This window comes from Suncus etruscus, chromosome 7, assembly GCF_024139225.1.
Source record: "Suncus etruscus isolate mSunEtr1 chromosome 7, mSunEtr1.pri.cur, whole genome shotgun sequence".
NCBI lineage: Eukaryota > Metazoa > Chordata > Mammalia > Eulipotyphla > Soricidae > Suncus > Suncus etruscus.
Window position 1 is genome coordinate 58,500,451 of NC_064854.1, and position 11,988 is coordinate 58,512,438.

General features: G+C 55.3%; 1 protein-coding gene across 1 annotated transcript; it reads right to left on the reverse strand.

Annotated features, from left to right (window-relative positions):
- Positions 1–288: 288 nt before the first annotated feature.
- GPR161 (G protein-coupled receptor 161) lies at positions 289–11,506 on the reverse strand. Its single transcript, XM_049776659.1, has 6 exons — positions 11,474–11,506; positions 5,168–5,585; positions 3,456–4,189; positions 1,937–2,044; positions 1,574–1,693; positions 289–1,027 (listed from the first exon to the last, which is right to left on the reverse strand). Exons 2-6 carry the CDS (start codon positions 5,539–5,541, stop codon positions 768–770), a joined length of 1,596 nt encoding a protein of 531 aa, XP_049632616.1. The 5' UTR covers positions 5,542–5,585; positions 11,474–11,506; the 3' UTR covers positions 289–767.
- Positions 11,507–11,988: the final 482 nt, after the last annotated feature.

An 11,988-nucleotide genomic window follows, 5' to 3' on the forward strand; every position in this document is an offset into this window, starting at 1 on the left:
CTGGAGACCCCTGGCATGACCTAGGCCATGAACCCTAGTCCCTGTGACTATGCAACCTAGTTGACAGAATGCCCAGGGCAAGGTTTGGCTCTCCCCGAAGCTAGTGTACCCTTACCACTGTGTCCACACTGTCTCAAAGCTGGGAGAGGGTGGGACCACATCTAGTGTGCTCAGGGATCATTCCTGGAGCCCTCTGGTGTCAGGAATGGGGCCCAGCTCCTCCTGCCTCAACGAGCATTCAGTTCTCTAGTCCCTTCATGTCAATACGGCTGGGGTTCTCTCTCCACGAGCTTTCCCAAGGTTGTCCCTCTCTTCCAGGGGCCTGGGGAGCAGGCTGAACCCAGGAGACTCAGGTCTCAGGTCGATCTCCCATCTGGGGTCCCTCCTCGGAACCTGTCTCCCCAGAAAGTGCAGCTCCCAACCCCTCAGCAAGATGGGCTCACTGGCCCAAAGAGACATGCATTTGCTCTTTCTTCTGTGTGGCTTCTCTCCTGTTGAGTAGACAGAAGAGGTAGAGGGAGGGAGGAGGCCCCAGTACTCCCTACGGTCCAGTCAGTGGTGTTTGAAGGATGTGAGACCCTTGTGTGGTGAAGATGAAAGGCCTGGCAGAGTGCCACCCCAAAAGCCATTCCACTTTGCTCCATTTTGCACATCTCTGCTTCCATCAGGGATCTGGGAAGCAGACCGGGCCTCCCCACACTAATGTTCCTGGCAAGGGAGAGCGGGGGTGTCCGTGTCCTCTGACAGCTGTGTTGGTTCATCACCCCTCAGCCCTGCTGTGCCATTAACACGTCCCCTTCCTCAATGCTCTGCAGCTGAGGCCGTGGGCCTGGCGTCCTGCTGCCTCGACGGCCCCCAAAGCCGGACCCCAGGCTGGGCCGCACAGCCACCAGGATCCCAGGCAGGGCGTCCTCCCCGAACAGGTTCATCTTGGCCTCTGCCTCTATGGCCCTGGCCAGGCTGGCGGCATAGCTGTCCAGGGACTTGTGCACGTCGGCTTTCACATTGATGGGATTTCTGGAAGCTTCTGAGGGAGAAGGCAGAGGTGTGTCATCAAGGGGCCAGGATGCAGGTGGCTGTCCCTTGTCACCCTCCTGGTCTCAAAGGGGCAGTGTGGGAGGATGTGGATGCTGCAAGCATTTGGCCAAATGGGTTTTTGTTTCTGTGCCACGTGTGACCTTACTGACACCTCACTGCTGCCCATCTCAGGACTTTGGGGAACACCATGGATCCTACTCCTGACACTCCTTCTCACCAGAGGTACTAGATCGGCAGGCCTAGCCTCCCTCTGTGCCATCCCGTTGCAGAGGGATGTGGCAGTTGGCCAATGAGAAACTGCCACCAGTGGGGAAGTTGGTCTCTGCCAGGTCTTGGAAGCTTGTGTGCAAATGTGCACATGCATGTAGCTGTGTTCAAGTATGTGTGTGCAGGAAAGTGCACAAGTGTTGATGTGCTCTATGATGTGTCTGCTGCCAGCACTTGTGAGAAGGAACCAAAGGTTGGGTGGAAAATTGCCTGTGCAATTTCTACTTTCTCTCCTGATGCCCTGTAACCTAAGGCCACAGAAACTCACCTTTGGCCTGCTCCACTTCATCCTCAAAGGTCACGGAGCTCCTCCTCCTGGGGGGGTAAGTGCAGTGGGCAGGCGCTGCATCCTCGGACGGGTGATCCTCTAATAGCATCACATCGGTTCCTGAAAGCAGTGGGAATCTCTATGGACTTAACTCCCGTCCTTGTGTCCCCCCACCCAGGGCTGCAGCTCTGGGTCCCCAGTGGTGCCACTGTCTCTCATGCCAGGCATGGCAAGAGTGTGGTGAGGAGTGGTGAGGCGTGGCCTGCCATGGCAGAGGATGATTGGGCATGGCTATGTCATTTCAGGGGGCATGGGTGGAGAGATAGGAGTGTGGCCTGCTGTGGCAGGGCATGGCAGGTTCACCTGAGTCCTGGGAGTAGCTGAAGCCCGTGTCCCCGGTGCTGCTGCTGCTGTTCCCCAAGAGTTGTCCGCCTGCCATGAGCGCGGTGAGGTGCGGGGACAGGCCCAAATCTGAAAGGCAAAGCTGGTTGTGATGGTGCTGTCCACAGGCTCTTACTCTCTGGTGCTGCGGTGGGCATTTCCTGTGGTAGGCCAGTGTGGAGATGTTCCCCACAGAGAACCTGGCACCCATCAACAGCCCCAGCCCGCAGAGCCCACACAGGATATTCGTTGCTCACCAGGAGACAACCACTCAGGGCCTGGCTGAGCCAAGATGACCACAGCTGCCGATTTTCTGGCTGTCCCCTAAGCCTGGCAGTCTCCAGACAAGCCCCCGGGGATGGGCTGGGATGCAGTATGGCTCAGGTCCCATTTAGCCTCTGCCCTCTATTCTCTCATTCTCTTCCTCTTCTCCATGGGAGCAGAAACCCCTATGAGGATGGGGAATTCATGGGGTGATAAGGGACTGCTATATCCTTCTGCAACAAGCTTGACACACAGGGAGGTAGGGCCTGCCAATCCAATTCCACTTGTGGAGAGATGTGTCAGGAGTAGGATCCATGGTGTCCCCAATGTCCTGTTGAAATGCATGTATGACTAGGGATGGACATCGTAGTGTGTATGTGTATTAGGGGTTCGGTCTTGTGTTCAGCCCCCAACATGGCAAAGTTTAAAGAGTAGGTGGCTTGGTGACACAGCCCTTCTCGGCACCCAGCGGTGCCCCACGCATGTAAGATGTTTTCGAGCCCCCCAGTATTAAAACAAAGGGTATGGTATCTAGGCCACAGCAAACAAGTGCCATGTGACTGCAAGGAGAACAACAAAAATGCGGGAAAGGAAAGCCTACAAGCTATTAAAACCCTTAATTTCAAGTCTGTTTAGCTGGGAGTTTTATTTTATTTTTGAGGCACACCAATGATGCTCAGGGCTTACTCCTGGCTCTGTTCTCAGAGCCCTGGGGATACAAATGGGGTTAGCTGCATTAAAATCAGGTTTTACCCACAGTATTATCTTTCTAGCGCCTAATTAAAAAGTTGTTGGTAGTTTTGTTTAGGGGCTGGAGTGATAGCATAGCAAGTAGGACTTTTGCTTTGCCTGAAGCCAACCCAGATTCGATCCCCAGCATCCCACAGGCTCCCAAAGCCTGCCAGGAGTGATCCCTGAGTACAGAGCCAGGAATACAATGGCCCAAGAAACTAAAGAACAAAAACAAAAACAAAAAAATGTTTTGGTTTTTTAATAAAAATAATAGTTTTTGCTATGTGGCAGCTCTGTGCCATGACACACCTACCTTGCATGTCCTAAATCTGATTTCAAGTCCACGCCCCCAGCCCTGCCAAAGCACCAAAACAACCAAGAGAAGGCAAACCAGGGTGAGTTCCGGGCCCACCTCCACCCACCCCACTTCATGTATGCTGCATCGCCTGCAAAGTACTGCGGCTGCGAGGCATGGGACTGCAGCTGGAGCCCTTTCTCCCCGCACCTGTGATCCGGTTGGAGATGCTGAAGAGGCGCGAGGTGCGCTGGCTCTGCACGAAGGTGTCGCGGGAATAGCGGGAGCCGCAGCACAGGCCAAGCAGCTCCTTGCGCACCGTCTTGTTCCAGAGCCCATAGATGAGCGGGTGGCACACGGCACTGGTGAATGACAACCACGTGGCCCAGGTCTCTAGGGCCGGCGACACGGAGTTCTTGCCCCAGAGCGCCTCGGATGTGATGACCAGCATGTAGGGGCCCCAGGTGCCCAGGAAGGCTCCAATGACCACCAGGATGGTGACGAGCGCTTTGCACTGGTTGGCCGAATAGGCCGCGCCTTGCAGGGGGTGTCGCCGGCTGCCTGACGCGCCGGAGGAGGACGAAGTGGACGTGCCCGAGTTCTTGCGGCCTCGTGGCACATCCTCGCCGACTGCCAGCACCGTACCGCAGTGTACCTTGCGCGCCTTGAGCCGCGCCACTCTGAAGATGACGCCATAGCACACGAGCATGGTTGCAAAGGGCAGCAGCGCACACCACACCTGCCAGAAGGCCGTGTAGCCCGGCGCGCGGTGCCACGCCGCCACACACATCCACTTGAACTCATCGAACTCCACCGACGACCAGCCAAAGAGTGGCGGCAGGCAGCCCACGAGCGAATGCAGCCAGATGTACACCACCACCATCACGGCCCGATTCCCTGTCACCTTCATGGGGTATACCATGGGATACAGGACCGCGTAGTACCTGGAAGGAGAGAATCGTGTGTGTACAGCTTTCAGCCCCTCTACTGCAGGAGATGGACTTTTTTGGGGGGGTAGGGGTCACACCCCTGGTGCTTTGGGAACCCTTTGCAAAGCCAAGGATGTAACAGATTAGCCACACACAAGGTAAGTGCCCTCCCAGCTGTCCCATCTTTCCTCTTGCTTTTTTAATTTATTTTTTAAATTTGGGGCCACACCTGGCAATGCACAAGGCTGACTCTTGGCTCTGCGATCAGGAATCATTCCTTGTGATTTTGCTTTGCATGAGGCCAACCTGGGTGCTTTGAGGTGGGGGTGTGGGAAACTATATGGAATGACAGCGATTGAACTCTAGTCAACTATGTGCAAGGCAAGCGCCCTACCTGCTGCATATATCTCTCCATCCCTCTCGTACATATCCTTTTTCTTTTTTAAAATAGAGGACGCTAATGAGCAAGCCTCACAGCTCAGGAGCAAACCCTGAGCATTGCTCGGTATGCCCCTACCACCACAAAAAAAAAAAAAAAAAAAAAAAAAGATAGCACAGCGGTAGGGCGCTTGCCTTGCATGTGACCAAGCCTGGACAGACTCCTGTTCGGCCCCCAGCATACCATATGGTCCCCCCAAGCCTGCCAGGAGCGATTTCTAAGCACAGAGCCAGAAGTAACCACTGAGCGCTGCTGGGTGTGGCCCAAAATTTAAAAAAAAAAAATCTGAGGCTGAAGCAATAGTACAATAGGTTCAATCCCTGATATCCCATATGGTCCCCTAAGCCTGCTGGAGTGATCCCTGAGTGGAGAGCCAGGCGTCAGCCCTGGCACCACCAGCAGGTCTGCTCCCCTTTCACCCCAACCCAAATCAAGCAAGCAAGCAGCTTTAGGTGAAGCAATGAATTTCATTGCTTTATCGCTTCTTCCCACCAGTCCTCTTCCCCTCGACCCCTGATTCTGGATGTGGTGGATGTTGGGGGTGGCGGTCGTACCGGTCAACGGCGATGACCCCGAGGGTGAGCATGCTAGCCGAGCTGATGAGTAGGTAGAGGAGCGCAGAGAAGTTGCACCAGACGACACCAAAAATCCAGGCCCGGCGTAGTGAGCTGGTGACTACGAATGGCAGCACAAGCACAGCCAGCAAGAAGTTGGAGAGCGTCAGGCTGAAGACGAACTTGTTGCTGAGCGTCAGTAGGTAGGACTTCTTGTAGAGTGTCGCAGCCACTACCAGGTTGCCCAGGCACACAAACACTGTGATGAGCACGATGGCTGCCAGTTCAGCCATTCCTGCTGGGCCCCCGCTGGCCCCAGGGGCTGTCAGGTTGTTCAGCTCCTTCCCATGGCCCAGGGAGGAGTTGGCGCTCATGGTCAGGGCACACGGGCAGAAACAGGGCAGAACATGCTGCAGAGCTGTGGGGCAAAGAGAGGTAGGTGCTCAGGACCCGTTTGGGGACACTACCCTCTAGTGGCCTGTGCTGGTAAGGGCCGCACCCACTCGACCTAAGCACACCTTTTTCCAAGCACCCAAAATTTAGCGGGGGGTGGGGGGACAGAGCGATAGCATAGCTGGTAGGGTATTTTTGGCTCACATATGGCCATCCTGGGTTTGATTTGTCACTGAGCCTGCCAGGAGTAATTTTCTTTCTTTTTTTGTTTTTAGTTTTTGGGTCACACCTGGCAGCGCTCAGGGGTTACTCCTGGCTCTACGCCCAGAAATTGCTCCTGGCAGGCTCGGGGGACTATATGGGATGCCAGGATTTGAACCACCATCCTGCATGAAAGGCAAACGCCCTATCCTATGCTATCTCTCCAGCCCCAGGAGTAATTTCTGAGTGCAGAACCAGGAATAACCCCTGAGCACTGTCAGGTGAGGCTCAAAGACAAAACAAAAGCCTTGAGGCAGGAGAACTAAACTGTCCAGAGGGAGGAAAGCAAAGACCTGCTTGGGAGCCTCCTGGGTTCAATCTCTGGCACCATATTGGGTCCCTCTAGCCCAACCAGGAGTGATCCCTGAACACTAGACTATACCTTAAAGTACTGGGGATTTAAGTTCTAGTCCCAGTACAAAGTAAGCTTAGCCATGTCCCTGCTCCTGAGCCACAGGCTCTTTCTCCTAAATATATCTGGTCCTAGACTTGCAGACAGCACATTTTTCTTTTCTTTTTTGGGAAGGACCACACCTGGCAGTGCAGTTACTCCTGGCTTGCTCATAAATCACTCCTGGCAGGTTTGGGGGGACTATATGGGATGCTGGGGATCAAATGTGGGTCAGCCACATGCAAGGCAAACACCCTACCCCCTGTACTATTGCTCCAGTCCATGTCTGCATTTTCTTTCCTTATGCAACATGAGTTACTCTGGGCCCATGCAGAAGATACTATAGCAGTGCCTATACCTAGCAGTGCTCAGGAGGCCTGAGAACTTCCAAGGGACTATCAGTTCGCTGGGCCCACTGCAGCTGGATGAGGAGGCTGTGCTATCAATGATTATCTGGGCCAGTGATTTTTGGGGCCTTCCAGAACTGCACCGGACAATGCTGGAGATGGGGTTAGGCGGTATGAACCAGGGCCAGCTGCATGCAGGGCATGTGATTCCATCTCTATTCCAGCTCTCCAGCCTAGCACTCGCAAATTGTTGTCTCCCAAGATGCCATCTGCATTTGATCCACTTTATTTAGTTTTTCTGGGGTGGCTGCTGTTTGTGGTGCTTTTGCAGTGCTGGGGGTCAAAGCTGGAGTCTCTCCCAGATGAAGTTTATACCTTTCCTCTGAGTTTCATCCCCCTCCACATTATTTTTGGTCCACACCTGGTAGTGCTCAGGGAACCATATGGGGTACCGGGATCAAACCCACGTCAACTGTGCAACTGTTTCTGACCCCAGCCACAATATTTGTAACTGCTCAACTTATCATGTGGGGGTTGAAGAGGAGGGAGAAAAGGCCTCTGGGCAGGGGAGATAAATTGTCCAGTGAGGAAGGTAAAGGTCTGCATGGAGGGAGGCCTTCTGGATTAATCCCTGACATAACATAGGGTCTCCCAAACCCCAGAAGAGTGATTCCTAAGCACAACATTTTCCTATTCAATCTCTCAAAAAAGAAAAACATTAAGATACTGAGACAGAAGCACAGGATTTGTTTGCAGGATCCCCAGACTTGAATCTCAACACCCCCATTGTACCCCAGCACCACTGGGAGTTGGCTCCAGGCACAGAGCTGGGAAATCAGGCCTGAGCACCCCAGGACATGGCCCCAAAACCAATGAGGAAGGGGGAAAAAGGAAACAAGACTTTTAGGGAGCTAAGGGGTGGGTGTTCTTGGCAGCCCCTCCCCCCATTTTTTTCCCAAGGAATTGACTTTCATGGGTCCCCAGGGTGCTTACGCCTCAAGAGGCGGGGGGGGGGGGTAGGGGGGATTGTGCACACAAGCCCTAGCAAGTCCAGGGTGGACCTTTGGGGAGCAGGAGGGAGAGGAAGGTGGCTCTAGGCCAGCAAGGGGCGGACCATGACTCACAACCCTTCCCTACTGGGTCTTTGCCAGGCCCAGAGGCTGTGTCATTACTCCACCCCAAAGGCTAGCCAGACACTCAGATAGGACCACCAGGGTAGGGCAGGGCAATGGCCACTTCTGAGCTTCCAGAATGTTGGAGCAAGGCTGGCCCTGGGAGCAGCCTCGCTGGTCAGCCTCTCAAAGTCAATTTACTGGGCTGACAGACTGCAGGAGGGAGCCTTGGTCCAGAACCTTCCTCTATTTTGGTTTGGTTTGGTTTGGTTTTGGGGCCACACCCAGCGGTGCTCAGGAATGACTCCTTGCTCTGCTCTTGGGGATTACTCTTTATGGGCTTCAGGGACCAAATGGGATACCAGGATTGAACACAGTCAGCTGTGTGCAAGGCAGGTGCCCTCCCCGCTGTGCTTGCTCTCTCTCAAACTCCAGTCCTAACCCCAGCTTTTAGGAAGCTTCTAAAAGGTGTCTTCATGAGGGACATGACTTTTGGGCTGAGGGATACCCCCAAATCCCACAAACAGAGCCAGCTGGGATGCTCTTTCAGCTAAGTCCAGGGGTTAAGGGGTGGGTCGATGCCTGTACCTCATAGCTTCAGATATCCCTCATGAACTGAGTGGGGAGGGTTGGTGGGAGAAGCTTTCAGCAACACCTGCTCTCACAGAAGTAAACCCAGAGACTGGTCTCCACCCCATCACACCCATAGACAGGGCCACACAGACTATTGAAAAGCAGGATATCCAAGGTCCCCTTCTCGTCTCAGTTGTTTCCAGGGTGGGTGTCATGCCTGGGTTCACTCCTGCTCCCTGTCACCCCAGACAGGAGCAGGACTTCACTGTCTGCCCCACAGGGGTCCCACAGACTCCCAAGCTCTAGCCTCTTCCTGAACTTTCTCTGTTCTGGGGCTCACATCTCTGCGGGCTGTACAGCAGTGAAGCCCAAAACTGATGGTGGTTGGGTTGGGGAGATGGATAATGGGCGGTGGGAGTGGGGTGAGGATGCACAGGACCACAAACTCAGTGCTGAAGCTCATGTACTGGACAACGAGCTTGTCTCCTGAGCAGCGCCCCTCTCTCTCCTGCCTGCCCAGCTGAGCTCTTCATGTCCCCTCTTTCCCCTTGGTTTGCTGGCAAGCTCATATTGCTAAAATGAAGCTCTGGGGACTGAAGAGATAGGGGAGGACACAGGGGAGAAACTAGCCTTGCACAGGGCAGATCTGGGCTTAACCCTAGCACCCACATAGAGTCCCCTGAACACTGCCAGGATTGATCCCTGAACACTGCTGGGTGGAGCCTCCTACCCATCCCCCTGAAAAAGAAGGGCAACATATTTTTTAATTTTTTTGTTTGTTTTGGGGCCACACCTGATGGCACTCGGGTTACTCCTGGCTCTGCACTCAGAATCGCTCCTGCCAGGCACAGGGGACCATATGCAATGTCAGGAATCAAACCCAGGTCCATCCTGGGTTGGGCACGTGCAAGGCAAACGCTCTACTGCTGTGCAATCTCTCTGTCCCCTAATTTATCTATTAATAGGAATGAAAATCCAGGGCCTGGAAGCAACTCCAATGGCTGAGTAAATGCCCTGCCTGCAGGAGGCCCAAATTCATGCCCATCACTGTGTACAGTCCTCTAAAGATCCCCAAGAGTGACACGGGATCCCTCGGTAAAGTCAAGCTGAGACCCTTTGAGCCAATGCCGTCTTACAATTTCCCCCCCTGATATTTTGAGTTGCCAGTTTTTAAGACATGAGTTTTCTCCCTAGCTCCCATAAAAACAAAAAAAAAATTTGGGGCCAGAGCGATAGTACAATGTCTATGCCTATGCTTCTGCCTATGCCAGACCCTGACTCAAGCCCTATTTAGGACCCAAGGTGTGTGTGTGTGTGTGTGTGTGTGTGTGTGTGTGTGTGTGTGTGTGTGTGTGTGTGTGTGGTGTGTGGTGGCTTTCCATAATTCACTATTAAAGGTTTTTTATTTTTATTTTTTTTTTGTGGGGAGGGATGCACCACACCCAGCAGTGCTCAGGGGTTACTCCTGGCTCTGTGCTCAGAAATTACTGCTGACAGACTCGGGAAACCCTATTGGATACCCGGGCTTAAACACAGGTCAACTTCATGCAAGGCAAACACCCTCCCCCTGTGCTATCACTCTGATCCTGGCTGTGAAAAGCTCTGATGGGGCTGAGATAGCTGTGCTACATGTATGCCTGACTTGAGGCTGAACTCTGGCCCCACTGCGGAAGGACCTGGACATGCAGTAAAGGAAGTAGCAGCCCCCAGAAACGGTATAGGCTGATGCACTGGCCTTTCGGGCGCGGACACCATTTCAATCCTCAGAGCCACGGTGGATCATAGGGTCCCTAAGCACCATGAGAGATTCCAGAGCACAGAATTTAGAGTAATCCCGGGCCAATCCCTCCCAGCTAACAGAAATATCAGAGAAAATGAGCCTAGACCTAGTTAGAAAAGAGGGGAGCAGATAGATGGCTCAGTGAGCCCCAGGTTCACACTCTGGCAACTCAGGGTCCCCCAGTCACCTCCAAACACCACCCAGAGGAAGGGCTCTGGACGAAGGGCCTCAAATGGGTGGCAGACCCTTGTCTGTGCTGAACTTCTGTTCCAGCTGCAAAGAAGGACCTGCTCCCCCAGTTCACTCCCAAGTTCGGTCCTGAGCATCTGAGGCAATGAAAAATGTCACTGAGGTGGGGAGGGGGGGTGTCTTCCAGCAGGTGTTACACCTCCCAGCGGTGGGTCCAGCCACCTGTTTTAGGATCAAGAAGGAAGGCAGGTCCCCATCGGAAGGGCTGAAATAATGATGGCAAAAGCAGCAGAAAGTAGTGATCACAGAGATGAAGGCGCTAGGGTAGGGGCTGAGGGCGCAGTGTGGGATCCCCAGCACCTTCTCTTCGTTCAGGTGAAAAGAGGCTGCCAGGTCCAAACGTTAGGGGAGTTCCTCAATACATGCAAAATACATGCAAATACAAGCGCGCGCACACACACACACACATATCCATGCACACATCCCAACTCTCTCACACACACACACACATATCCATGCACACATCCCAGCTCTCTCTCTCTCTCACTCACACACACACACACACACACACACACACATCCATGCACACATCCCAACTCGCCCTTTCCCAGAACTGGGAGACTGGCGGCCACCCCATCACCCAAGGCCATATCGGAGCTCGCTCTCCACCTGCGGGGAGGAGGGGCGGAGGACAGCGCCCCTAGGCAGATGCGGCCAGGTCTCTCGGACACCCACTGAGGTTTGGAACCTCTTCGCTCAGCACCCCTGCACCCGGATGGGGTGTGAAGGCCCTTGGCCCGAGGGAACCGCCCCCCAAGATTCTGATTCCCTAAGATCTGTCGAGGAGGGTCGCTAGGGAGCTAAGCGCCCCCCAAGTAGCACTACAGAGAGCCCGACTTCTGATGGACTGAAAGGCGGCACCTGGCCCCTCCAAAGGATCGCGGGGAGCCAAAGAGGCAGATCGGAGGGCGGGATCCGAATGCGCTCTCGGCTCCGGGGTCGGGCACAAAGCACTTACTTAGCCCTGTGCTCTCAAGGGCCTGCAAGCCCGGGTCGCCCCGGAACCCTCAGCCCCGCCGCACCCCACCAAAGGCTCAGCACTGTGCCCCCGACCCCTCCATCTCTTCCCATCCGCGCCCCCTGCACCGCACAATGAGCTCAGCCCTGCGCCCCCCCCCCAACTCCGGCCCGTGCCTCCCCCGGCCCTGTACCAGGCGCTCAGCCCCGCGCACCCCGAGCCCCCCGATCCTCCCCGCTCACCCCGGAGCCGCCGCCGCGGCAGCGCTGGGCCTAGCCCGGCCGCCTCCCGCCTCGCCGCCGCTTCCTTCCTCCGGGCGGCCCGCCGAGGTTTCGGGTTTCAGCCCCACGAGCTCCGCCCGCCGCACGCGGACCCCGGACCCAGAAACTCGGCAGCGCCCCGCCCGCCCGCCCGCCGGGTCTTCCCACCATCCGCCTCCAGGCGGCTCTTTGTCTCCCCCTGGCACTCCTGGTCCCCCTCGGGCCCTCCTGGACCCTGCACCCCCATCCCCACGCCCGCCCGGCTTCCCCACTCACCTTCTTCCCTTCATCCCCTCCCCGACGTGTCTGCACATCGGCCAGGCCAAGAGGCTCCCCTGAACCCGCTGGCCCGACTCGGGCCAGTCTCGGGGAATGGGGCGCGGTTGTTGGCAGAACCCGCAGAACCACAGCGCGGGGAGCAAGGGATGGCGTACAAGCCCGTGCCTTCCTGAGCCCAGAGACCCTGCGACTTCTCACGACGGCTTTGGGGTTCCTTG